Consider the following 26832-nt stretch of genomic DNA (forward strand, 5'->3'; position numbering starts at 1 on the left):
GTAAGATAAGAAAATTAAATGCCATTAAAATGTAATTTTAAAAAATTAAAATACTGAACACATTACAATCAGTAAAAGAATTTAGCTACTTTTAAAGAGTCCACAGAGTCAGCTAAATAAATCTAATTGTAGAGGGACACTGTTACAAAGCCTTAGCGCCACAGACTGATTAGCTCTGCCCCCTTTACTCTTCATTTGTTTAAGATCTTTACACACACAAAGTAACTCTGAGATAGCAGTTGCTATCAAAATGCTAAATATAGGTGGCGCTAATGTGCATTGGAGTGGTTGGCTAAAAAAAAAAAGAACACGAAGAAGAAGACCAACGCAGCCACAACAACGACAGCTAACCTTGCTATCGGTTAGCTAGCTTAAGTTAGTATCACACAAAATATGTCACGCTCAGTGTGAACAAGGGAGGAAACAATAAAGCTGCAAACTCAGATAACGTGACGGACATAGGTACGTCCACGCGTTACATTCACTGCTTGTGAAAACATTTGAAAAACTGTATCCTGTTACAATGCCATGCCTGCTACAAATGGGAACGTTAGCGTGCTGCTAAGGCAGTTAACATAACCGGCTTTTCCCATACATTTGCTATTCGAAGCTAACTAAACTGAAGCTGAGCCTAACAACACGAGTGGATATCGCTGGTTAAGTGAAACCAGTTATCAGAATAAATGCTAATAATTGAAAAACACAGACAAAATGTAGCGCTGCTTTCTGGTATGTTATAAGCTAGCTAGCATTTGATCATTATGAAGCCTGTTTAAGCGTACACTGACGTAATTTATAAAACGGCGCTCGGACTGTCTGTGCAGTTTTTGTGGGTAATTTTGTTTAACGTAGATACACACATACCTGTGTACCGATCGTTTTAGTGGTGAAATGATGTCAGAGGTCTTGACGTGAGTGTTTTCACCTGTTAGATGCTGAGGGCAGCCTGCCACCATGTATGCCGTGTACAGACAAGCCCACACACCGACCTCAGTGGAGTTTTCTGTCTACTGCAACTTTATATCCAGTAAGGAGAAGAACCTGGTCGTAGCTGGAACGTCTCAACTGTTTGTTTACAGGATCATTCATGATGTGGAGGTAACTTTAACTCTAAGATTCCCCTTTTTCTTTGTGCCTTTTTTTAAACACAAGCATAAAAGGGCTTTTTGACGTATGCCACATTTGTGTTATTTCAGAGTACTTCAAAAGCTGACAAGTCATCTGGTATGTCAAAGAAAGCATCTCATTCAAATACAATTTTACTGTTGGTAAAAAAAAAGTTTGTTGTTTTGCTGAGTCTCAGCTTTTCTTGCGCAGATTCCAAATCTCGTAAAGAGAAGCTGGAGCAGGTGGCTTCCTTTTCTCTCTTTGGGAACATCATGTCTATGGCCAGTGTACAACTTGTTGGAGCCAGCAGAGATGCACTCCTTTTGAGTTTCAAAGATGCAAAGGTATTATAGAGCAAGCAGCGTGCTGCTTAAATAAACCATGTTTTTTACCCCTAGAATTGTTTCTCAGTGACCTTTGCCTGTGTTTTTTCTCTCACCAGCTGTCTGTGGTAGAGTATGATCCTGGGACACATGATCTTAAGACACTGTCTCTTCATTACTTTGAGGAGCCAGAGCTCAGAGTATGTAGCAACAAAAATAAACCTGAGTTTATGTTCATGTGTCAAGGTGACTCAACTGTGAATATAACTGTTTTTGTGTTTTCAGGATGGCTTTGTACAGAATGTACATATTCCCATTGTCCGTGTAGATCCTGAGAATCGCTGTGCTGTAATGCTCGTTTATGGCACCAAACTCGTGGTGCTGCCATTCCGAAAGGACACGCTAACGGATGAACAAGAGAGCGGCGTTGGAGAAGGGTAAGCTATACATCCAATTATTACAGTTGATTTGTTACGCTCAGTTCCAGCTCAGTTGTTTTGATTATATTTTACTCTACTGGAGTAGCTTTGCGTGATGCAGTTCATAGAAAAAAAGGACACCAGTATCTGAAATCATTAGATTATTTGCTAAGATGGCCTGCATTTGTATAGCGCTTTTCTAGTCCCTATTGGACCCCAAAGTGCTTCGCACTACATTCAGTCATCCACCCATTCACACACTGGTGATGGCAAGCTACATTGTAGCCACAGCTGCCCTGGGGCGCACTGACAGAGGCGAGGCTGCCGGACACTGGCGCCACCGGGCCCCCTGACCACCACCAGTAGGCAAACATGGGGTTAGTATCTTGCCCAAGGATATTTGGCATGCAGCCAGGAGGCAGCCTGGGATCGAACCACCGATCTTCTGATTAGTGGCTGACCTGCTCTGCCACCTGAGCTACAGCCATAAGATCAATGAAAAGACAAAAATGAAACTTCTGAGAAGCATGTCCATTCGTACACTCAGTGCATGGGGTTTATCACAAGTTACTACATAAGTGGGGGGCAGCATAGAGGTGATCAAAGCCCAGGCTGCTTTCATAGTGACCTTCAGCTTGCCTCCAATTTTAGTATTTCTCAACTGTCGCTTGATAAAATCCATGAATTCTCCATGAAATTCAGTTTGGCTGAGCTTGCCAATTAAGGGCAGTAACTTTGTCTGCAAGCTACTCAGCCGAAGGTTTGGCACTGTGGGTGGGTCCTGCTGGAAAAGGATCAGCATTTCCATGAAGCTTGTCAGCAGGTGGAAAGTTGAAGTGCATTAAAATCTGCTGGTAGACAGTTAGGTTGACATTGCACTTGATAAAACACAGCGGACCAACAGCCATGAACACTGTCAGGTCATATTACACCCCAAATTGTCACAGACTGTAGAAATGTCACACTGGGCTTGACACACCTTGGATTCCATGGCTCTGCACTCTTCTTCATGACTCTAGAAGTTTGATTTCCAAATGAAAGGGAAATTTTACTTTCACCGGAGATGAGGACAGTTGGACCAATGAGCAACAGTGCAGTTACTTGCAACGTAACATGACTACAACTAACTACACATCAGGTGGACACAGCCCACAGTTACTGTGATTAACTGTTCACGGCTGTCCATCCCTCCTTTGCATTTTAAGCCACTTTCTTGCAACTGTTAGCAAACATTGTATCAATAATCATAAATGAGTAAGATAAAAAAACCTGTTAAAAATAACCATAAAAATCACAACATCAATATAAGGAGTCACAATCAGCAGATTCCTGGAGAGAAATTGTACAAAGAAGTGGAAAAACTTGAGGGACAAATATTTTTGCCTCTGGAAAAAAAAACTAACCACCACAAATAGTGAAGACTTTTATTTATTTCTATCGTGACGGGCACTGTATGTAAAACACCTGGACACGACCACATGATAATTAACCGTTAATGCACCAGCACGCAACCAGAAATAAGGGTGGAGACATCAGCCTCTTATGTTACATAGTAGGCTCTTCAAACAGTGCAGAAGTCTAGCCCAGGTTGTCTGTGAAGGTTCTCAGTCATCAAAGTCATCGTAGTCAAAGGCGCTTGCAAAGAAAAGCGTCTGGACTTCTTTTAGTTACTTGAAGACGTTTCACCTCTCATCCGAGAGGCTTCTTCAGTTCTAAGGTCAAATGGTGGAGAGTCCCAGATATAAACCTAGTGGGAGTGTCCCCCCACAGAGGGACAAAAGGACCCCCTGATGATCCTCTAATCGGCTGAGTCAAGGTGTGGAACTGGGTGTGGGTCCCAATCAGCCAGAGTTTCGGGTGAGTTCATTGTGAAACCTGGCCCCACCTTATCATGCGAATTCCTGAGGTCAGATGGCCCAGGGTGTGAGTGGGCGTTAAGGCGTCTGGGAAGGGAACTCAAAACTGGATTATAGATGGCAGAGAGTTGGTGTCGTAAACCACCGCCTCTGTTCAAAGATGGTCGCTCACAGTGGACATAGATGGCCCAGGTTAGCTGTTTCTAACATCTGGGGTTCAGGAAGGCACTTGTGGCCCATTTCCCGAAGATGTCTGTGCGCAGCAGCTCTTGATGCTCTGACGCCAGCCTCAGGCCACTCCTCTCCCAAGTTCCTGAATCAGCTCATGACAGTCCTCTTGAGGCTGTGCTCATTCTTGATTTCCCCTCCCAGCCACCTGTCAGGGAATAGGCTTTGATCCAGCACTCTGAGAACAGCCAGCCTTTTCAGCAATGACACTCCTTTTCTGGAGGCTTTGTGGTTTTGTGTGAACTAGTTTGGGATGCACTGTATTCATAGTATTTGAATAGTAATTTAAATGAAATGGTTTGAATAATTTGAGATGATGTATTTCAGATTTTGATGAGCTACAAGTTGTGATCTTGAAACTTATAACAGAAACGCTTGACTTTACATGAGAACAGAATATATGAAACTCGTTTTTGAATTCAATTACAAAACAAAATGAACTTGTTTTACATCATGAATTTGATGAATGAGTATATAAAACAGAATAATAGAGAAAAGGATGTTAGATCCTCATAAACGTCTCTGTACTTGATGTTACCTACCATGCTTTTTCTTTTAATGTTACTGCAGTTTTCAAACGAACGCTGTCTGTTTATCTCTTCTCCAGACCTAAATCCAGCTTCTTGCCCAGCTACATCATTGACGTCCGTGAACTAGATGAGAAGCTCCTCAACATCATTGACATGAAGTTCCTCCACGGCTACTACGAGCCCACGTTGCTCATTCTTTTTGAGCCCAACCAGACATGGCCTGGGTTAGTGCGAACAGAATTCAGTTCTGTCAGGAGAAAGGAAAAAAAAATATGAAAATGAGGCGCCTAATATATGCATGGTGTTCTGCCCAAGTAAAGTATGCATCTGGAAACACTGTATTGGCAACTTGGTATTAATTTGAGTTTCTAAGCAGCCACTTTTATCAGAATTGTCACTTCTATATGCTTTTTTTCCCCAGGCGTGTGGCTGTCCGTCAGGACACTTGCAGCATTGTTGCAATCTCCCTCAACATCATGCAGAAGGTTCATCCTGTCATCTGGTCTCTCAGTAATCTGCCCTTTGATTGTACACAGGTCATGGCTGTCCCCAAACCCATCGGTGAGTTCTGAGGAAGCGTGTCAGTGCTCTGTTGGATATGAATTTGCATTAAGCGAGTGCTGATCACACTTGAAACGTTTGCAGGTGGCGTGGTGGTGTTTGCTGTGAATTCGCTGCTCTATCTGAACCAGAGCGTTCCTCCCTACGGAGTCTCGCTCAATTCTCAGACAAATGGGACCACAGCCTTCCCTCTGCGTAAGATTAATCATTTCAAACCCACGCCTGTACGTGTATCTCTGGGTACGCTGTGATGCTCACCACTCTATACCATGTCTCGGTTGTGCAGGTGTACAAGATGAAGTGAAGCTCACGCTGGACTGTTGTCAGTCTGACTTTATTGCTTATGACAAGATGGTGATCTCGCTGAAAGGAGGGGAGATGTGAGTTATTGTAACACTACCAGCAACATGCATGCAAATGTTGATGACATTAAATTATTTCTTACTGGCTGCTGCTGTTTTGCAGTTACGTGTTGACACTCATAACTGACGGCATGAGGAGCGTGCGCGCTTTCCACTTTGACAAAGCTGCTGCCAGCGTCCTGACGACCTGCGTAAGTCCTGCCTCTGACTGTGAGCAGTGATGATCTGGTGATACAGGAGCTCTGTTTCTTAAACAAATACTTGTTCTGTCGTGTTTCTGTGGACAGACACAGAGGACATGAGGGAGCAGGATTTGAGCAGGCAAACGTTGCTTTTTTTTTTATCCCTCTGCTCTAATTCAGAGGGTTATACCAACAGGAGAGAATCAAACCACTGTTAACCTTTAAACATACATCAGTGAAAAAGGTTTAGGCTATCTATGCTGTCGTCCTGTTTACATTCAATGCTTTCTTTTTCCACAGACTCTTTCAGGTTGTTAACATCTTTAAAAATAAAAAATGCAGGTCTTGCAATAGGGTTGGGGTTCTCCCCGGGTACTCCGGCTCCCTCCCACAGTCCAAAGACATGCAGTTAATAGGGATAGGTTAATTGGAAACACTAAATTGCCCATAGGTGTGAATGCGGGAGTCAATGTGAGTGCGAATGGTTGTCTCCTGTCTATGTGTTAGCCCTGCGACAGACTGGCGACCTGTCCAGGGTGTACCCTGCCTCTCGCAGCTGGGATGGGCTCCAGCACCCCCCGCGACCCTAAAAAGGATAAGCATGGATGGATGTCTTGCAATACAACAGTGAAAACCCACAATAATAATTAGAAATGATTAGGTGTCATCCTGGCCATCCTACCTGTTAGCTTATGGAAATGGAAATATGATCATTTCTTGACCAAAGGCTTAGGAGTAATTACTTGTTTTTCCATCCATGTCAGGTCTTAAATTTGCTTTAATATGACACTTAAATTGATCTTAAAAGCTTCGCTTGTAACTGTGGACCCCCTGAATGATGCAGCCAGTTACACTGCCGCCTTACATTACTCTTCTTCCTTAGATGGTGACCATGGAGCCCGGATACCTTTTCCTGGGTTCCCGCCTCGGAAACTCGCTGCTCCTGAAGTACACAGAGAAACTGCAGGAGACGCCAGCGGAGGAAGGCAAAGAAAGGCAGGACAAAGAAAAAGACAAAGACAAACAAGTGAGCTGGTGCAAATTTAAATACAGCAATTCTTAGATTTGGTGCTAGTTTGAGCGTCGAATTTAGATATAGCATTTTCTAGTTTTTCTCACTGCGCTTGAAAGGTGATGTGTTTTATTTGACGTGTTGTTATGAAAGTGGTCTCTTTTTTCTTTCTTTCTTTCTTTTAGGAGGAACCACCAAGCAAAAAGAAGCGAGTTGAATCCTCCACCAATTGGACCGGTACATTTCCTGTTTGACATGTGCACAATAGCAGCGTGTGTGAGAACTGCCAGTCTGTGTTATACTCGACTTCTTTGTTTTGTCAGATGAGGTGGATGAGATAGAAGTGTATGGAAGTGAGGCCCAGTCAGGCACTCAGCTGGCCACCTACTCCTTTGAGGTAAAAAGCTTAACTGCTAAGCTTAACTGTGGTGTAGATGTGCATAGAAGATGAGGAAGAGTCTTTTTCTGTCTCACAGGTGTGTGATAGCATACTGAACATTGGGCCTTGTGCAAATGCATCCATGGGTGAACCTGCTTTCCTGTCTGAGGAGGTACAGACAGTTGAAACAGTCTTATATTAATGCTACAGTTAGCTGTTATGAATTGTCAGCTCAATTTTTTTTATTCCACTCACAGTTTCAGAGCAACCCTGAGCCTGACCTGGAAGTTGTAGTTTGCTCTGGCTTCGGCAAGAATGGTGCCCTGTCTGTGCTTCAGGTAAAACCTCCTTACTAGATCAGTCTCTCATTCATGATTTCTGGTACCGCACCGTCCTAAAACCTGTGGTCGCGAGGCCCGTCTGCCACAGGTCCAGTCACGGTGCTAAAGTCAAGTCTGGGTCTACCAGGGCTGCCTCAGAGATCGACGGAGTAGCCTGTAAACACCCCAGAAACAACAATCCTCAGTGCATAATTAAAACGCACACAGGGAAGCGTGTGTGAGTCACAACAGTAGAATCGTGTGTCTGTTTTTTCCCCTTCTTTCATTTGTTAATTTGTTAAATTCTGTTCTCAGAGAAGCATCCGACCCCAAGTAGTCACTACGTTTGAGTTGCCAGGTTGTCACGACATGTGGACTGTGATCTCGAGTGACATCAAAGAAGACAAAACTGTAAAGTGTTATTTTGTTATTTCTCTAATAAACATTTGAAATAAGTGCTGGCGACACCTTTTAAACTCACATGCTTGTTACGCCTCTCACAGGCTGCAAAAAGCGATGAGTCAGAGGATGGGGCTGAGGCTGAGACGGGTGATGATGGTGAAGAGGGAGAAAAGGACAAAGAGGAGGTGGAAAAAGAGGAAGAGGAGAAGAAGACGGAACCTCCCCTGGAGGATGATGCGAAGAAGCATGGCTTCCTCATTCTGAGCAGAGAAGATTCAACAATGGTAAAAACATGTTAATCGACTTTGTTGTGATTGAAGTCGTGGTAAAAGACTGTAACCGATACTCTGCTGCTTTTCTTCGACAAGAAAGATTATTTAAAACATGGAACAGAGACTGTATATAAAAGGTGGAAGTAGCTACAGTGATGCCTGTCGTTAGTTTTGAACTCCTTTTGAAGCCTTAATGTTAGCGTTAGAAGCGGAAATCTATCAAGCGCTTCAAATGAAATGATCATTTAACTTGTATGGGTGAATCACACAGACACAGATACCTGGTAACTTTTTATTAGTAACAAACTAATAAAAAACTGGAGCTTCACTTACTAAAACTGGAGCAAAAACTTATTGAACAGATCGTTCCGGACAACAAGGCAAATTACATGTTAGACAAATCTGTTCAAATGCTCCAAAAGGCACCACAAGCACACACATAGCGAAGAGGTCCAGTTCACTGACTCCAATGAAAGGATCTTAGCATTGAGTAGACATGTATATCTGTGTGTTCATGCACAGTTCATGGATGCAGCTTGCTAACCAAGCTTGATAGTGTTAGTTGATAGCTTAGCACTTACCCCTCTAAGCCAAATAAACTGGCTTTTGGCTTTAAAATAAGAACAGCAGTAAACCAGAGCTTTCCAAAATATGGAAATCAAAACCGACGTGTTTATCCTCATATACAGTCTGTGGTAGTGACTATTAAAGGGAATTCAAAGTTTGGCTTTATTTTTCAGCGCCTGAAGGTGCTGCTTGATCTTGTAGACTGTTTGGCTGTAAGCATCTTTGCGTTTTCCTGAAGATCCTTCAAACAGGTCAGGAGATCATGGAGCTGGATACCAGTGGTTTTGCAACTCAGGGACCCACTGTGTATGCTGGGAACATTGGGGACAATAAGTACATCATTCAGGTCTCCCCCATGGGCCTTCGTCTGCTGGAAGGAGGTACAATTAGTTGGTTTATTTATTTTGTAACTTTTGTCCTTAGCTTTGAATAATTGCAGCTGGAAGCTGTTAAACAAAAACCTCATTAAATAAAGTAAAACAAGTTGTTGTGTTTTAAAAGCGTTATTTTAGTGTGTGTGTTTGTTTTGGTTCATCATTTGAGTGATACCTTTAACAATTTTTTTTTTTTTAACTTTTTCTGTCAGTGAGACAGCTCCACTTCATCCCCGTGGACCTGGGTTCTCCCATAGTGCATTGCTCTGTGGCTGACCCATATGTGGTTATCATGACTGCTGAGGGAGTGGTCACCATGTTTGTGCTGAAGTCTGACTCGTACATGGGGAAGATGCACCGACTGACACTGCAGAAACCACAGATTCCCAGCGTGAGTGACCGGTGTTCACAAAAACAAACACACCCCCTGCTGGCCACAGTGAAGCTCACCCAGCAGAGTTGGCCGACTCAGTTTCACTTCTTTCATATTGGCAGCGTTCATGACGGTCTTTCTCTTATGGAAACTGGATTTGCAAAACGCTCTTATATGGTTCTCAGCAGTATTAACCTTGGTTAAACTGGTTTCTGATTTAACAGCAATCCCGTGTCATCACACTGTGCGCCTACCGAGACGTGAGTGGAATGTTTACAACAGAAAACAAAGTGAGCTGCTCCATCAAAGAGGACACCATCAGGAGTCAGTCGGAAGCAGAGACCATCATCCATGACATGAGGTAAGAGTTCAGTTCGCCTCCACACTGACGCCTTCAGCCAGTTTTCACACTGCTGACTGTTATTAAATGCGTGTGCAGCAACACAGTGGATGACGAGGAGGAAATGCTGTACGGAGACTCGAATGCGAGTGCAACGCCTGCCAAGGAAGATATGAACCGCAGCTTTGTGGCACCGACAACGTCTGGGAGCGAGGCGACCTCGAGCAAAGCAGAGCCAACCCATTGGTGCATGATCATCAGGGAGAATGGAGTGATGGAGGTATGGTGATAGTTGTTTACTGGAATCTACTGAATGCGGATTCACCATTTATTCTATTTACAATGAAAAAACAAACATGTAAGATGCTTTTAGAACTTTCATAAGAGAGATGTAATTTAAAGTCACATTTAAAAGCGTGTATTTCTTTTTTATGTTTTTTTTTTAAAGTTATGATCAATGCACTGGGTAAAACGTCTGCACTCAGCTGGGGAGGGTTCATTTTCTCTGAAGTGGGATTGTATCAGGTCCTTGTGGACAGTCAGTGTGTTCCCTACAGTAACGACCTGCACACAAACTAAAGTGATTTTCTGCTGTGGACACAATCAGCAGCACACTGATTGTAAACACCTAAAAGAATCAATAAGGTTTCAAGTGTTTGCTATCTTAGAACATTTTCACCACTTCTGCTGGCATCAGAAAGCTCTTTCAGACAATGAAGTGAAGCCGTCACACTCCACTAGAAACTTCATCTACTGCGACCTCTGTCAGTTTGTGTTATTTTGTGACTGCAGTTGTTTAGTGTACATTCAAACTAATAAAACTGCACAGTCACACAGACTAGACTGAATATTTTTCACTTTTTTTTTCTCAAAGACGTCTGGATGCTTTGAAGAAGATAAGTTCTTATTTACAGTGTTTCCTCATATTACAAACAGAGGGAGAGTGGGAGAGCTTCAAACACTGGCAAGACTTTTCTGAGGGAACTCAGATAGAAGGTAGAAAACTCCATGTCACTAAGCCCTAATTGGCGCTAAAGGAGAATATCAAACCACCTCAGGTTTTAGCTATTCTCATTCGTTTAACCACAATCTCATCACATTCTGTCACATGGATCAAGAAATGTTTGATTGAGAAGACTGAAAGAGTTCAGTCTTCATCTAAAATAGTGAATAATCAGCTTCGGGGCAGCCTTTTAAAGCCCCCCTCCACAGTTGGTCCTGATTGTTTACATAACTTGCTTTTTCTGTTGGTTTTCTTGAGGTGAGAGGTAATTGGACTAATGGCTGCATCTTCCTTTGTCAGTGATTTTTATGCAGTTAAAAGACTCTTGGCCTCAGCTAAGCTGTTATTGGTAATATGAGTGTTTGATCTTTCAGTATGTTGACATTGTGTACTGCACACTGTTAAATCAGACATAATTAGCAATTTCCAAATGAGTTTGGTTAAAGTGATCTGTGTTATTCTACTCCCAAGCAAACATTGTTTTCCTGGGAAAAAGGATTTATCAGGTGCTGTTGGAGGGTAGAAATAAGCTAGCAAGCTGCTTAAAAAAATCAAAAGCTAAAAAGCAGGGAGGTTTTAGAGGGTTTGAAGTTGACATGATGCTCTGCAGCTTCTAGGTATTGCTGGCTACTTTATAAACTATAGCAACAAAGGTATAAATTGTTTTCAGTGAAAGTACATTTCACTTTAGTTTAGTAGTTGTGACACTTGATGGACAAAAAGCAGCCAGCAATGTGTCTGAGATGCTACTTTCACAACAAAGTAAACAATGTTTTTGGAAAGTTTCAGTTGTTTCCAAAGAGCGGTGACTGAGCTGATGGAGACTCATTTCCGATGCATGATACAATTCTGAGGTGTTGTAGTGCGCAGCTTGATTTTATTTTAAATTAGCTTAAAGGTGTGCTACACTTTGTAATCTTAACACAGTTGTACAACTCTAGCATGACTTTGAAGAAACACACAAGAGACTTATTATTTAATCACTTAACAGATTGATCTGTGGTTCACGGCCAGTTACAGTTTTTTCCTGGATGTTGACTTGCAGTTTGTTACAGTTTGTGTGAACATACAATAAAACTGAACTTGAAAATAACACGTGATCAGTATGTACAGTAACGAATCAGAAGAACATTAGGGCTTATTTCCGCATTCACTCATTTTGACTGCTGGTTATTTGAACAGATTTATCAGCTGCCAGACTGGCGCTTGGTGTTCCTGGTGAAGAACTTCCCAGTGGGCCAAAGGGTGCTGGTGGACAGTTCCTCTGGCCAATCGGCAACACAGGGGGAGGGTAAAAAAGAAGAAGTCACCCGTCAAGGAGAGATTCCATTAGTCAAAGAAGTGGCTTTGGTTTCACTTGGCAACAATCACAGTAAACCATATTTGCTGGTGAGTTTTTACAGTTTTCAGTACTAAAGTCAGATGTTGTGTTGGAAAACTCTTCTTCACCTCCCAACACTCTACAGTCACTTCTGCTGTGTCATATTAATCATTCACCAGATGTAACAAACCATAGTAAAAAAAAAATCTACATTTTCATTGTTTTCTAGGTCCACGTTGAACAAGAGCTTCTGATCTATGAAGCGTTCCAGTATGATCAACAACAGCCACAAAACAACCTGAAAGTCCGCTTCAAAAAAGTGTGTGCACTGATAAAATTAAATCAAGTCAGCTTAGGTGACGCCTCATTAACCGTGTCACCGGACTCTCCACAGGTACCCCACAACATTAACTTCAGGGAAAAGAAATCCAAGCTCAAGAAAGATAAGAAAGCAGAGAGCAGTGCCACCGAGGAAAATTCCAGCGTGAAAGGTCGGATTGCCAGGTTCAGATACTTTGAGGACATCTCTGGATACTCAGGAGTAAGAATGCCTTTGTTAAGAACTAATTATAGACCTTTGTTATTCAAGAAACAGCCCTGCAACCAGGAGTCTTTTTGTGTCTTTGCTATCCCAGGTATTTATCTGCGGCCCGTCTCCTCACTGGATGTTGGTCACGTCTCGTGGAGCGTTGAGGCTTCACCCAATGACCATTGATGGCTCCATTGAGTCTTTCTCCCCCTTCCATAATATCAACTGCCCCAAAGGTTTTCTGTACTTTAACAAACAGGTACAAGAACTGTTTGTTTGATTTTATCTTATTGTTATACTTTACTAGACTGCACTGAGCTGGTTTTTATTATTAAATTGGTAGACAAATGACGACATGCAGACATTTTTGTCCTCAGAGCTTTATGAATATAAACATGGAGGTCCTGAAGAGTTTAGAAATTCTGTTCTTTTTTTTGCACACGTTAAGAAAACAGACCACAGAGGAAGGAGCGTAATTATTCTGGAACAGCACCAGGTTTAATTGTCTCAGCTGAGAAAGTGTTTGAAGATCACTAAAGCAAGCCAGAAGTGACATTACAGGAAGTAAACAAACAAAAACCAAATCAGATCCTTGAGGCTTTTCTGTGTGTGTGCTCTCCCACAGGGCGAGCTAAGGATCAGCGTTTTGCCCACGTATCTGTCCTACGACGCCCCGTGGCCAGTCAGAAAAATCCCTCTGAGGTGCACCGTCCACTATGTCTCCTACCACGTGGAATCCAAGGCAAGGCTCTTCTCGCTAAGCCCTCACAGCACCAAAGGCGCCGAAGCCTCGACACACATTCGAGGCGAAACACATTCCCCGGACTCAAACACATCCACTCACATAACACGATGCAAAATAAAAGCATATTGATCGAGGAGATGAAAGGCTTCTGGCCTTGAGGTTTTTCTTACTGGAAAAGAAAAAAATCAATGCAGGGTGACTTTGAAGGGATTAAGTCTTTGATGTGAACCTTTTTTAGTGGGATTTTGTATTTTTTCCTTTCAGGTGTATGCTGTGTGCACCAGTGTGAAAGAACCATGTACACGCATCCCGAGGATGACAGGAGAGGAGAAGGAATACGAAGTCATAGAACGAGGTCAGTGTTTCGGAGACCGTCTCTAAAGAACCTTCTGTTGTTTAAATGTGCTGTAGAAATAAAACAGACTTGAGAGTCAACACAAAAAGATTATTATATAGAGATTTAATAAATAATATTAATAATTGTTTATTTAGCACAGTTCAACTCAGAGGATAGAAACAAAGTATCGATGCTATTGGACTGGTAGCTATCCACTACCAGCACCTGCGTTGGTATTGATATTATCAATGTATGATAGTAGTGATCAGCCTTTCCAGCAAAAATGTTATTCACTGATCACTTGACAGCCTTTATTCAAAAAATATAGATTCAGTACATACAGAATATTTGACCTTAGATTAGATTAATTGCTGTTTAAATACAGGGAGGTTCTATTTATCGGTTACTTCAGGGGGTCATTTAGATGTATTTGACAAACTACTTTTAGTTGGCTATTTGAGCTTTTTAAAAAATGACTTTAATCAGTCATGTTAAACTATTTGCAGATACTTTTAGCTGTTTTTGCTTTTTTAACTTGGAAACTACATTAAGCTGGAATTGCTCTGTTATTCACAGCTGTGTCTTTCAGTTATTTCTAAATTACTTTTTGTTATTCAGTCAGCCATTTACAATATATTTCCTGAATATGGTGGTTTTGTTTGTATTTAAAGTGTCACCTTGATGCCAGTTTAACTGTCTATTCATTGTTTTTGGTGATTTGTGTGCTTTTAGCTAGATTTCAGTCATATTTTTGCATAGTTACAGACAAATATGTCATCTTAAGCTACCGGGCTTTTGACTTGTGGTGAATGCATGACATTGAGCTCTCCTCCGTAGCTGCTAGCTCAATCGTTTTTGTGTCTCTGCTTTTACTGAAGATCAGTGTAAATCTGAAGTTGTCTTTGGCTGATTCGTTTCCATGTGAATGGAGAGCATTGACGTTTCTCCTCTTGCCCCCTGCAGATGAACGCTACATTCATCCGCAGCAGGAGAAGTTCTCAATCCAGCTCATCTCTCCAGTGAGCTGGGAGGCCATTCCCAACACACGGTAAAAGCTTTTTATTGCACTGCTTTGAAGAGCCATAGTGCAGTTTGTGAAATCAATAAATGCTTTGTTTTAATAGATACTGGGCAGCCATGGAGAAAGTGGTCCAGCCCAGATTGTGCCAGTTTTATTTTCTCATTTTCCCTGCCCTGAGCTGTTCCACTGGAGACTGTGGGAGAAGTGTGGGCTTTAATTGAAAGTCTTGGGCCATTTATCCAAGTTGTTGTAGACTATAAATTTAGTCTCACGTGGCTGCTTACCTTCATCAGTTGAAAATATTGAGTGGTTTATCCAGGTCCCTGTTCATTAACTACTCTGTATTATCATTAGCGCTCCTCTGAGTGCTTCTCTGTGAGCAGCTGAACGATGCATTATGTAAGCCGGGCCCAGTCTTCTTAAGCAGCATATTTTGGGGCACTGAGTTTTTGTATTCCTGTGTTTGATGTTGAAGTGCATTTCATTCAGGATCATTTGATCTGTTATTGTGAAGCAGGGACAGCTGAGGCTTTCTGCCAGTTTAAAGTCTTCAGATTAGGAAACATTTTTAGTTGAACGAACTGTTTTAGATGCACTCAGAAGGTATCTTCTGAGTGCATCTAACACCGCCTACTGGTGTTGGCCAGAGGGGCCGATGGCGCGATATGGCAGCCTCGCTTCTGTCAGTCTGCCCCAGGGCAGCTGTGGCTACAACCGTAGCTGCCTCCAGCAGTGTGTGAATGTGAGAGTGAATGAATAATGGAATTGTAAAGCGCTTTGGGTGCCTTGAAAAGCGCTATATAAATCTAATCCATTATTATCATCATTATTATTATTATTATCTTCAAATGCTGTGTCTAAAGAGCAGCTGCTTTACTGCAAGTTACTGTAATGTAACTTTTTTGAGCGCTTTGATCACACTTCACTTGCATAAGAGCGTGACCTCTTCAAAGGACGATGGAGAACTTAGTTACAGGCGGATAACTCAGACTAGTGAGCTAGTGTTTCCCTGGTTTAAGCCCGGGAGAACAGTTTTAGTATTTTAGTTTCATGCTGCTGCTTTAGGTCTGCTTTCTTTCGCTTTGCTCAAATCGCCCACTAAAAAAAAAGTTTACCTTCCTTTTCCCCAAGTCATTATCAAAAAAAAAAAGTTCAGGTTTGACTTTTAGTGAACTAAAGGTCGGCTTGATGGTGCAATGTAGTATGTTTATTTTCTCTTCAGAATTTATATTGATTCAACTTTCCGCTCATGCTTTTCCCCTGGGCCTCCATGCCCCACCAATGTGACCCACCTCACAGTTTGAGATCCCCTGCTCTTTGTATCCCTCTCTGTATATGATTTATACAATAAAAATCAATCACCTGTAGTGCACACTTGGGTTTTTTCCCCACTCAAAGCCCCCCCAGCGTTGCTTCGATCGTCACAAAATCACCCAGAGAAAAAAATCGTCTCATACTGGCTGCTCGACCATATGTACCTGATTGATGATTTCCTGCTGAGCTGGCAATCTTTCTAGCACCTTCTCCATATTGACATATAATCTATACAGCCATATAAATCCCAGTAATCTATGACTGGACGATGCTGTATCATAGATAGATGGATGCTAACAGGAGTGAATGATTGTGACGTCTGTCTCCATAAAGGATTGACCTGGAGGAGTGGGAACACGTCACGTGCATGAAGACGGTGGCACTGAGGAGTCAGGAGACTGTGTCTGGACTGAAGGGTTACATCGCAGCAGGAACGTGTCTGATGCAGGGGGAGGAGGTCACCTGCAGGGGCCGGGTGAGCTGGAAATTAAACATTTAGTCTCTTCCTCCCACATGTCACCTCGTAACAAAACTGCTTTGTTAATTTCCATTAAATTCGTTTTTTGTTTTTCAATTTTGTCTCACCTTCAGATTCTGATCCTGGATGTGATTGAAGTGGTGCCGGAGCCCGGCCAGCCCCTCACAAAGAACAAGTTTAAAGTGCTCTATGAGAAGGAGCAGAAGGGACCGGTGACTGCTCTGTGTCACTGTAACGGATACCTGGTGTCAGCCATCGGCCAGAAGGTCTGAAAAACACTCATGACATGGCTGCATATAGCGACACCAGTGCTCCGTCACACTGGGTCTGGTTATTGAACAGTACTCAAACAGGAGTCCTAACCTGCTTTCTAATCCAGCCTCTACACACCATCCCACTCAGTGAAGAGTGTCACACTGTAGGGTCTTTAATGGATCAGTTGTCCACCATTAAAATTTAGTACTTGTAAAAGTTTGTTATTGCTGTATATTTTAGAAAATGTTGCATAAGCAGTCAGATTTTACTATCTGACTGATTGTGCCCGGTCGCCTCTCATCTGAACTCACTTATTATTAAGCCTCTGAATTTTTTTGTCAGGATGCTCGCTGGAGTTTAAATGACCTTTTAATGTTTCATTTTTGAAATTCTGCGATAATCACCCAAAGAGGTGAGTCACCCGCAAAAACAAATGGTATAACTTCCTCTTTCAGATCTTCCTGTGGGTCCTGAAGGACAATGATCTGACGGGTATGGCCTTCATCGACACGCAGCTCTACATCCACCAGATGTTCAGCATCAAGAATTTCATCCTGGCTGCTGACTTGATGAAGAGCATCTCGCTACTGCGCTACCAGGAGGAGAGCAAGACGCTGTCTCTTGTCAGCAGGGTGAGGAGGAAACGGCACGCCACGACTCAGTGGGTGGAGCCTGTCCCAGACTCAAACGTCTGTCATTTCAAGTATTCCCAAATGAAGTCAGGGTTGTAAACAGTCAGGAAAGATGTGCTGTATGAGAGTGTAAATCTGGATTAAGTAACCGTGGCTACAGCACACAGTGGAGGGTGTACTGATGAAGATCTGTGAGTGATTACTGATGTCTTTCAGCCAGGTTCATCTTGACGAGAGCAGCTCTGGCAGCAGGGGATGATTCAGGGGCCTGTAGCCTTCTCTGTTGGGTTTTAACTCTTTTCTTATTGTTTTGGCAACAGGATGCAAAGCCTTTAGAAGTCTACAGCATCGAATTCATGGTGGATAACAACCAGCTTGGATTCTTGGGTAACGTCTGGAATAATCTTTATTTTACAAAAACAATCAACAACAACAAAGAAACTTTAATGATCAAATCGTTTTCTCACAAAGCTTTTCTGTTCTCTTGCAGTGTCGGATCGAGACAAGAACCTCTATGTTTACATGTATTTGCCTGAAGGTATGTGCTGTAGATGTTTTGTAACTTAATTTAAAATTACACAGTTCTTGTTAAGTACTCCGTGTGTGTGTGTTGCAGCTAAAGAGAGCTTTGGAGGAATGCGCCTGCTGAGGCGAGCGGACTTCAACGCCGGAGCTAACATCAACACTTTTTGGCGGATGCCGTGCAGAGGGGCGCTGGACGCTAGCAGCAAAAAGGCTCTAACCTGGGACAACAAGCACATCACGTGGTTCGGTGGGTAGCAGCACAAGGCTTTACCGGGAGAATCAAAACTCATACCAACAAATATTCCTTTTACTAACTGAACTAAGCTGATGTTACCGAATCACATTCAGTCACAACATTGCAAATGTGCTGTGAGCCAAAGATATTCAATTTAATTCATATCAATTTTATTTATATAGCACCAAATCACAACAACAGTCGCCTCAAGGCGCTTTACATTGTACAGTAGATCGTACAATAATAGAGAAAAACCCAACATTCATATGACCCCCTATGAGCAAGCACTTTGGCAACACTGGGAAGGAAAAACTCCCGTTTAACAGGAAGAAACCTGCGGCAGAACCAGGCTCAGGGAGGGGCGGGGCCATCTGCTGCGACCGGTTGGGATGAGAGGATATGACAGTAAATTAAAACAAGAAATTTGATGTAACTAAAAACAAACTGTAAACGATGTATTTTAAAACTAAACTAAAAGTTTTTGTTAAAAATGAGTTTTTCCCTCCCACTGTCACCAAAGCACTTGCTCAGAGTCTTTACGTTACAATATAAAGTGAGGCGATTGTTGTTACTGATTTATGCTGATTTTATTTTGTGAACTTATCACAATCGCCAAATCACAACCAGTATGAATCACATGGTAATGAGAAGCTTCAGTTCCCTATATGAACTAATCATGTTCCCACAGCAACCCTGGATGGAGGCATCGGCCTGCTCCTCCCCATGCAGGAGAAGACTTACCGCCGTCTGCTGATGTTGCAAAATGCGCTCACCACCATGCTGCCTCATCACGCCGGTCTGAACCCAAAAGCCTTCAGGTTAGCAGCACTGCAGCTCTCTGACATGAATTATGAAACGTTACAGTTCGGGATGCTGATGTGAGTGACGTGTTTGTCTGTGGTATCCAGAATGCTGCACAGCGACAGGCGGAGCCTTCAGAATCCTGTGAAGAACATCCTGGATGGAGAGCTCCTCAACAAGTACCTGTACCTCAGCACGATGGAGCGCAGCGAGCTGGCCAAGAAGATCGGGACGACTCAGGACATCGTGAGTACGCAGAACAGCAGACCGGAGCTTCCCGTTAGCTCAGCTCTTCACTCATTTAATTTCCTTCTCCCTGCAGATCCTGGATGACCTTCTGGAGATCGACAGAGTAACGGCTCATTTCTGAACGCCACATTCCTGCTTCTTCTTCACTGAGCTGTTTTATAGTGAACAGAAGAGTTTTTGTTATGGAAACTTTGATTTGTTTTCTTAGAATATTTTGTATAAAAGAGGGAAAAAACAAACAAACCAAGACTGGTGTGATTTCTTCGTGTTTTATTACCATGTTCTCATAATTTAAACAGTCAGGTGGTGCTGGACAGAATAACTGAGAAAATGTCTGCTTCATTAAAAAACCTGCAGGTTAAAAACCTCATTGGATTTGGTTTCCCAAAATTACTCTAAAATAAATAAGATTTAATTACTTAAAAGTCACATTGGTAGTGTTGCTCCTCTCGCCCTGGAACAGATGCTTACAGTCTTGTAGTGGAGCACATTCTCCCCCAGCAGACCCTGAAGGTGGTTTGGTGGGAACGCTGCTCACAGTCGAGCAGCACCGTAAACCACCAGCACTCGGAGCTGCTTGAGCAGCAAAAGGCTCACTGATGAGCTGCGTTCACTTGTGCTTGGAATGAATCCTTTGTAGTGAGACGCTTGCGCGCTTATTTCAGGTACTCGTACAAGTCGGAGTCCAGCGATAGGAGGCCCAAGTACTGGAGCAGCGCCAGGACCGCACGTGTCAGGCTCATCACTGCCATCTCTGATCTGTAAAAGTAATCTAATCAGCCTCAGTGGCTCCAATCACAGAACATATAATTTCTTTAATTATTGCACACCTCAGAGCAACTTCAAACTTGACGCTCTCCCATGCAGTCCTCCCCCAGCGGAAGAGCCAAAGCTGAGGGAGGACGCCGACCTTCTCAGCCTGAATCTTCCCCCAGCCTCGCACGGCGCTGTTGATGAGAAAAAGAGACATGCACAAGATCTGCAAACTTTTATGACATTCTGCTGGAGATGTGGAGCCTTCACAAAAGATTATCACTCACAGCACTTCTTGAGGCAGATATTTTAAAGTATTGTTTTAATCAACTTTAATGGTCACCGAGACACAAAATTACATTTAAAAATAAACATGTAATTCAGTGTCAGGCTTTAAAATTCTGCATTTTTGCTCAAACAACTTTGTGCTCTGGGGAAATTTCTAACTTTCATGCTGGAAAATGAGCGCTGCATTGATCGGTTTTTATTTCTTCACAAAACTTGGTCCAATAGAGGCCATGTGCCTTTAAGTTATTAATGCAAGGTCCTGAACTAGAAATCCATAGTGCTTTTTGACCAACCGTGTGGGGACATTTTTCTTTGATAAGCACAGAACAAAGTTAAAACAAAGTTCAAAGCGTCTCAAAAAAACCCAAATAAGGACAACGTATTGATCCTGAGGCCTGGTTTTCTTTGAGTGTGTGTGGGGCCCACTTTGGGTTCTGCTTACTCAGGGTTCACACTAACTGCCCAGCAGACATTGACTCATTACGCTCTTTATTGTTTGAATACTTCCAGGCATCAGGTGTTTTAAACAGACTGTAGATAACAGATGGACAGAGTCATAAGCCATCACCTACTGGTGTCTGTGCATTAGGGTTTTTGGCTGATGATTTTTGGAGTCAGAAGTGACTGTATATGGGTGAAACTGTGGTGTGCACACTCATTAGCTGATCCTTGCAGCTGTATCCACACAGGGGCAACACGCAGCATACCCACTAATTTAAAGCTAAGTACCGACTGACATTACCAAAAGAAATATTGCTTTACACAATGCTGCTCTCATCCTTAATGGCCATGACCCCTGAGATGTTGTGTTAGGGTGTTTACCTCTTGGCCATGACAAAGTAGCGGTCCACCGGCGCCCCCAGTGTGATGTTGATGCTCCGCACCGTGTTGATGTTCCTGAACACCAGCAGCATGGGCCGAGGCATCGACTTCAGCACCTGCATGATGCTCTCGAAGCGGTGGACGGCCATCTCACGCATGTAGGCCGTCTCCTCCCTGCTCAGGATGTTGGACAGACCCAACTTGTGCATGTTGATTGGTCGCTGCAGCAGCATCTCACAGAAGAGGAAGTACTCTGCAGAGGACGACGAGCCCTCGTGTTTGATTTTAATCCCCACATTTGTTCATAACAAAGTTAACATGGCGTTTAAGTCAAGCGTCCTGACCTTTGACCCCGAGGGCGCTGGACTGCCGCTTCATTTCTGCCTCGTCCCTGAGGACTATGGACCTCCAAAGTTTACAGAGGGCCTCTCGATCTCTAAGTTCAAAGGTCAGAGTTAAAGCAGATAGCTGAACAAAAACCTGAGAGTATCTCATGGCGACTCATCAGTTTCTTACTGCTGACTGAGGTATTCGTACAAGCCGTGGTCCAACAGCACCAGCTCCGCCTTGTTGTCAGGACCTCGCCTCACGAGAACTGCAACACATGATCCAAATTTGAGTGACTTCTTCCCTTTAGAGCCTCTGTTACTAACTCATGTCATTTCATATGATATGTATATGTTTTTTTTAGCATGAGTAAACAACTTGAACTTGTTTATGAACGTTAATGTAAAAAAAAAAGTAAAAACAAAAGATCTCAGAATTTTAAAGAATTAAACTTCCCACACAGCCACTGATTTAACAACCCTGCTATAAACAAGTTTCTTAATAAACACTCAAGTGTGTGACTTTTCTCATTTGGATTTTTCTAAGGCTTACAGGTGTCTGGCTTCTTTGTCAGCTGTGTTGATGCCTTTCATAGATTTTAATGGAATTAACTGACAAACAACATGTCCTGTTATGTGGAACAGAGCATCCAGGAAGTTTGTGCTTCAGTTTTAATGAGTGAAATCACAGGACTTTATTGAATCACTTCTATAAGGTAAAGATTGTCCTTACAAGGTAGCCAGTGTTGGGTTTAAAATGTACCCTCATTCCTAATTATGAGCCTTTTTGGGCCATTAAAAAGAACAAGAACAAGAACAAGAACAAGAACAACAACATGGAGGAAATCAAATGCTGAGGTTTAAAAAATGCAGAGTAACAACACCAGTGGTTCCATGCTCTACAGTCCATGTGATGTACCTACCATTCCCGGGGTGAGGGTCTGCATGGATAAAACCCGTGTAGAATATCTGCTCAGCAAATGTTCTGATCAGTTTATCTGCAGTCTGAAAAATAAAGCTACATTTATTTTATATAGCACCAAAGTCACAAAAACTGTTGCCTTAAAGTGGTTTATGTTGCACAGACCCAACAATAACAAGCACTTGGCGACAGTGGGAAGGAAAAATGTATTTTAACAGGAAGAAACCTCCAGCACAATCAGGCTCAGGGAGGGGCAGCCACCTGCCACAACTGGTTGAGGGTGAGACAAGAGAAACAAAAGACACTGAAACAGAGAGTGAGAAGAGGCGAGTGACTCGAGGATTTAGAGTATCGTCAGCTGCGCAGCTTACATCTTTCAGACTCAGTCCTTGACGTTTTATTTCTTCCACGCTGTTGATTTTACAGCCGTCGCAAAACTCTGCTGTCAGCACTCTCTGAGTATTGGAGAGAAAAAATAAAGAGGATGCTGATGGAAGTCGAGCAGTATTATTGTGCACTTACTCTGTACTAGTGCTGGGTGATATGACGATATACATCGTGTGGACGATAGAAAAGTGTCTATCATGCCATTTGTCTTCTATCGTTTCTATCATAATTTTTTAAATTATTACATAAAATATAACATTAAATAGCCTGTGGCAAATATATTAGTGTTGTCTTCTCACTATACATACTCTTAACTTTATGCAAGAGAAAATAAAGTATAAAAACAAAAGAAGAAGATATTTTTCGCAAAGAAACTCCGTCTTGTGGTATTGCGACATGGTGCTGCTTTACGTGCACCCGGATTTGCGACATGCTTTACGGTAATTCAAAACGATGGACGTGCGACATGTTGCAGTTTCATGCCCGGACATGCAACAGGCAGAGACAGCTACACAGGCAGCCCAGGAAGAAGCACTTAGACCGAAAAGAGGGGGTACGTCTGTGATTTGGTTACATTTTGAGTTCAACAGCACCAACACGGAGCAGAAGACGCCCATTTCCAAGCTATGCTATAAAACTATTCCTGCACCCGATGGCAACACAACAAATCTCTTCTATCACCTACAGAAGGTCGACGAAAAGGAATACTCAAGAATCTAGAAAATTCAAGCTAAACCAAGTTGTGGAACGATGGGAGCAAGTTGGGAAAAGAAAAACTATAGCCAGCCGAAGATACAGCAGTCTTTCACACAAGGCCCTTATGAGAAAACGTCCCAGCACCATAAACAAATCACAGGAGCCATCTCGCATTACATTTGTAAAGGCATGGCCCCTGTTTATGTAGTTGAGAAGGACAGCTTTCGTAACCTCGTCAAAGTCCTTGATCCGAGGTACGTTATGTACGTAAGCACTTCAGTAAAGTCGAGTTGCCTCGCTTATGACGCATGCCGGCCCAAAGGAGAGAAGGATGTTTGCAGTGTTGTGCATTATGCCTTGACGACTGGCCTATGGACGAGCAGAGATACGCAGCCCTACATGAGCGTAACCATCCATTTCATTAACAAAGACTGCACCCTCTGCGCTCGCTGTTTACAGACTGCGTACTTTCCAGATGACCACAGGTCAGGTGGTACATTGTGATATATATTGTTATCGTCATATAAAAGAATTCCTATTGTGATAAATATTTTTTCCATATCGCCCAGCACTACTCTGTACCACTGACAACAACTTCACCTTGCTGGTTTGCTCCCAGAAGACTTTAGGCACAACCACAAATTTAAAGTGTTTCAGCTCCTCTGCGCACCTCTCAGAGTTCCTGGCCTCATTCTCAAAGTCCAGCTCCTGAGCCAGTGTTCCCTTCAAGTCCTACACAAATTACAATAAAACTCTGTAACTTCTGAAGTTTTCTAAACAGAAAACTGTGGTGAACTCCAGACCTCAAGGGCCAGTGTTCTGCAGGTTTTAGATATCATCCTGACTCAAATGAGTTCATTAACAGGCCTCTGGAGAACTTCAAGAGATGTTGAGGAGGTAATTTAGCCATTTAAATCAGCTGTGTTAGATCAAGGGCACATCTAAAACCTGCAGGACACGGGCCCTTGAGGCCTGGAGATGGACACCCTGGGTTTAGAACATCGAGTGAATCGGTCAAGTCATACAGACACTTTCTGACCTTAAGGACCCATCGGAACCCAAAACTGGGGTGCATGAACTTAATCATATCCAGCAGGATCTCCAATGTTCTGATATCTCCATCAAAGCGATCCCTGAGGTCAATGAACTGCACCTGTGTGAAACAGGACGAGAAACTATTAAAAGTCAGGACCAAACTTTCCCATAACCAAAAATAAAACCTCAGACATAACTGAATCATTGTTTCATGAGGCTAATGCTTCACTGCTGTAGTGAGGTCATTTAAAATGTTAACAGTGATTTCCGCAGCTCACCTTCACAGCGACCGGAGTCCCGTCAAACAGCAGGGCTTTATGAACCTGAGCTAAGCTGGCAGCAGCGATGGGCTCATAGTCGAATGCTTTAAAAAGCTTATCAGGGGTCTTGTTGAAGTCTTCTTCAAAGAGAGCGTCCACCTGTTAGAGACAGACACATCCTGACCAGTGTCACTCTGTCCTCTTTCACGAGTCCTGTGCTTTGCTTGTGCTGCACTCCTCACCTCTTTGTACCTCCTGTTTAGAGCTTTGTCTTCTAGTAGTTGCAGGGTGTGGATGTACTCAGGGGGTAGCAGGTGGTTGAAGGCACACAGGCCTTGGCCAAGCTTAATGTACAGGCCTCCATTCTTTATGGCTCCTTCCACGATGGACTCTGCTGCCCTCTGGTGGCAAGCTGACATCTCAGTCACGTAGGATGGCTTGCTCTAACAGGAAGATACACGTAAGATAGAAAGCATTAACGCCATCAGTGCTAAAAATGAATGCTAACTAGTTCCTTCTAGTTCACAGGAAGCTTGGACCCAACATGTAATAAAGTGACTGAAGGGAGAAAATAATGTACATGTACTCTGCTCTAAAAATGAAAGGGGCACATTTTAATGAGAGAATAGCATCAATTCAGTGACGCTTCTGGGATGTTGATGTGGCCAGTCAAGCAGCAGAAGGTGGTGTTAATGAAATTAAAAACAGGTGCATTAGAGGGGCAACAATGAGACAGCCCCCAAAACAGGAATGGCTTTATAAGTGGCCACTGACATTTTTCCCTCCTCATCTTTTCTGTTTTTTGACCACTTTTGCATTTAGCTAGTGTCAGTGTCACTGCTGGGGCGATACCTGGAGCCTACAGAGGCTGCAAAGGTAGTTCAAAACCTCCAGCATGGCACATCAATGAGTCCCATTGCCAGAAGGTTTGTTTGCAAACTTGTCAAGAGCACAGAGGAGATTCTAGGAGAAAGGCAGTTACTCTAGCAGAGCTGGAGAGGACCATAGAAGGCCCAGAGCTACAAAATGACCTCCAACAGGACAGAAACAATTAGAAACAGACTTTATTTAACATAAATTTATTTAAGGTGCTTTATACTGTCAGGTAAAGACCCTAAAACAATACAGAAAAAACACCCCCCTTTTAATTAAGCACTTGGGGACACTGGGAAGGAGAAACCCAAAAACAAACAGGAGGACAGGACAAAACACACACTGTGGAAATGCAGAGTGGGGTATAAACACAGTGAAGAAGAAATGCTGAGTGCACCATTACAAGCCCGCAGTAGTCTGAAACTATTGCAGCATAACTAAGGGAGGATTCAGGGTCACCTGATCCAGGTTTAAGTATAAGCTTTATCAAAAGTTTTAAACCTGATCTTGAAAGTAGGGAGGTCTCTGTCTCCAGAATCTAAACTAGTAGCTGGTTTCACAGAAGAGGGCCCTGGAAGCTGAAGTCATTGCCATGGGAACCCTGTATGGGTTCATAAGGGTGGTCTGAGGGGTCGACATCCTCTAGTGGGCCCTGCACTCGCTCCCTGGCACCACGGAGACTGACATATGCCACAGAATACCAGAATTGGCAGCTCCACCACTAATTCCTTGCACTTTTCACAGAGAGAGCAGGTTCACCCTGAGCACATGTGACAGGCGTAAAAGGATCTGAAGAACATTTTGCTGTCTGTACCACTGTTCAGTGGGTCAGTGATATCTGGGGAGGCATATCCATGCAGCGGGACACTGACCACTGCAGGCTTGGCAACGACACACTGACCCTGGGCATTAGGTGTCATGAATAAATCCTTGGACTCACTGTCAGAGCTTCAGCCAAAGCTCTAGTAACACAATCCATATGACCCGCTCTAAAAACAAACTGACCTCATCTATTCCACGAAGCAGCACGTTGGTGGTCCACCAGTAGTCAGCGGAAATGAAGAGTCCCACAGAGAGAGATCTGAGGACACACACATATCTGATGATTACTGGAACTGAAAGGTCTGACTTACAAATAAACAGAGTTGCTAGCATGTGATGACGATTCCTAACACGATCAGCGGTAAGAGGATCGTTTTTCTATAATAAAGATTAGTGAGAAAAAAAGTGAGGATGGCAAAATGTTCTTAAAAATGTAGTCTGTCTGAACTGATCCGAGAAAGGCAAATTGTTACACTTCCAGCAAGTTAGAATAAAGCAAAAGTGTACTTTAAATACAGTAACACAGCACTGGTGTAATAAAAATCATGTGCTCTTCATTTACCACTAGGCTCCACACACATAGGCTGCTGCAATAC

At 43.0% G+C, this 26832-nt stretch overlaps 2 protein-coding genes across 5 annotated transcripts in view; one reads left to right on the forward strand and one right to left on the reverse strand.

The window, feature by feature from the left end:
• The first annotated feature begins 322 nt into the window (after nt 1-322).
• cpsf1 (cleavage and polyadenylation specific factor 1) lies at nt 323-19281 on the forward strand. Its single transcript, XM_087835520.1, has 38 exons — nt 323-462; nt 933-1098; nt 1197-1224; nt 1318-1451; nt 1550-1630; nt 1716-1867; nt 4541-4687; nt 4885-5024; nt 5109-5219; nt 5311-5404; nt 5490-5577; nt 6452-6595; nt 6766-6817; nt 6904-6977; nt 7057-7131; nt 7217-7297; nt 7595-7690; nt 7783-7965; nt 8759-8900; nt 9107-9285; nt 9492-9628; nt 9707-9887; nt 11793-11999; nt 12161-12250; nt 12326-12472; nt 12567-12719; nt 13086-13202; nt 13470-13560; nt 14506-14590; nt 16211-16352; nt 16469-16621; nt 17066-17242; nt 17563-17629; nt 17733-17780; nt 17859-18014; nt 18691-18820; nt 18911-19049; nt 19126-19281. The coding sequence occupies exons 2-38, from the start codon at nt 955-957 to the stop codon at nt 19171-19173; spliced, it is 4413 nt and encodes a 1470-aa protein (XP_087691646.1). The 5' UTR covers nt 323-462; nt 933-954; the 3' UTR covers nt 19174-19281.
• adck5 (aarF domain containing kinase 5) overlaps nt 19189-26832 on the reverse strand; it is a 13043-nt gene continuing 5399 nt past the window's right edge. For 2 of the 4 annotated variants that reach the window (XM_087835524.1, XM_087835521.1), the window contains exons 4-15: nt 26420-26495; nt 24784-24984; nt 24560-24700; nt 24286-24399; nt 23847-23978; nt 22535-22618; nt 22165-22246; nt 21432-21510; nt 21260-21351; nt 20916-21168; nt 19883-19999; nt 19189-19811 (exon numbers count right to left, since the gene is read on the reverse strand). In XM_087835524.1, coding sequence (XP_087691650.1) covers nt 19709-19811; nt 19883-19999; nt 20916-21168; nt 21260-21351; nt 21432-21510; nt 22165-22246; nt 22535-22618; nt 23847-23978; nt 24286-24399; nt 24560-24700; nt 24784-24984; nt 26420-26495 — 1474 coding nt within the window. In that variant the 3' untranslated portion in view covers nt 19189-19708. The remainder of the gene's footprint in view (nt 19812-19882; nt 20000-20915; nt 21169-21259; nt 21352-21431; nt 21511-22164; nt 22247-22534; nt 22619-23846; nt 23979-24285; nt 24400-24559; nt 24701-24783; nt 24985-26419; nt 26496-26832) is intronic. The other 2 variants (XM_087835522.1, XM_087835523.1) reach the window with 2 other exon arrangements.

The sequence above is a fragment of the Neolamprologus brichardi genome, chromosome 22 (genome assembly GCF_056152115.1).
Source record: "Neolamprologus brichardi isolate AB-2024 chromosome 22, ASM5615211v1, whole genome shotgun sequence".
Classification (NCBI taxonomy): Eukaryota; Metazoa; Chordata; class Actinopteri; order Cichliformes; family Cichlidae; genus Neolamprologus; species Neolamprologus brichardi.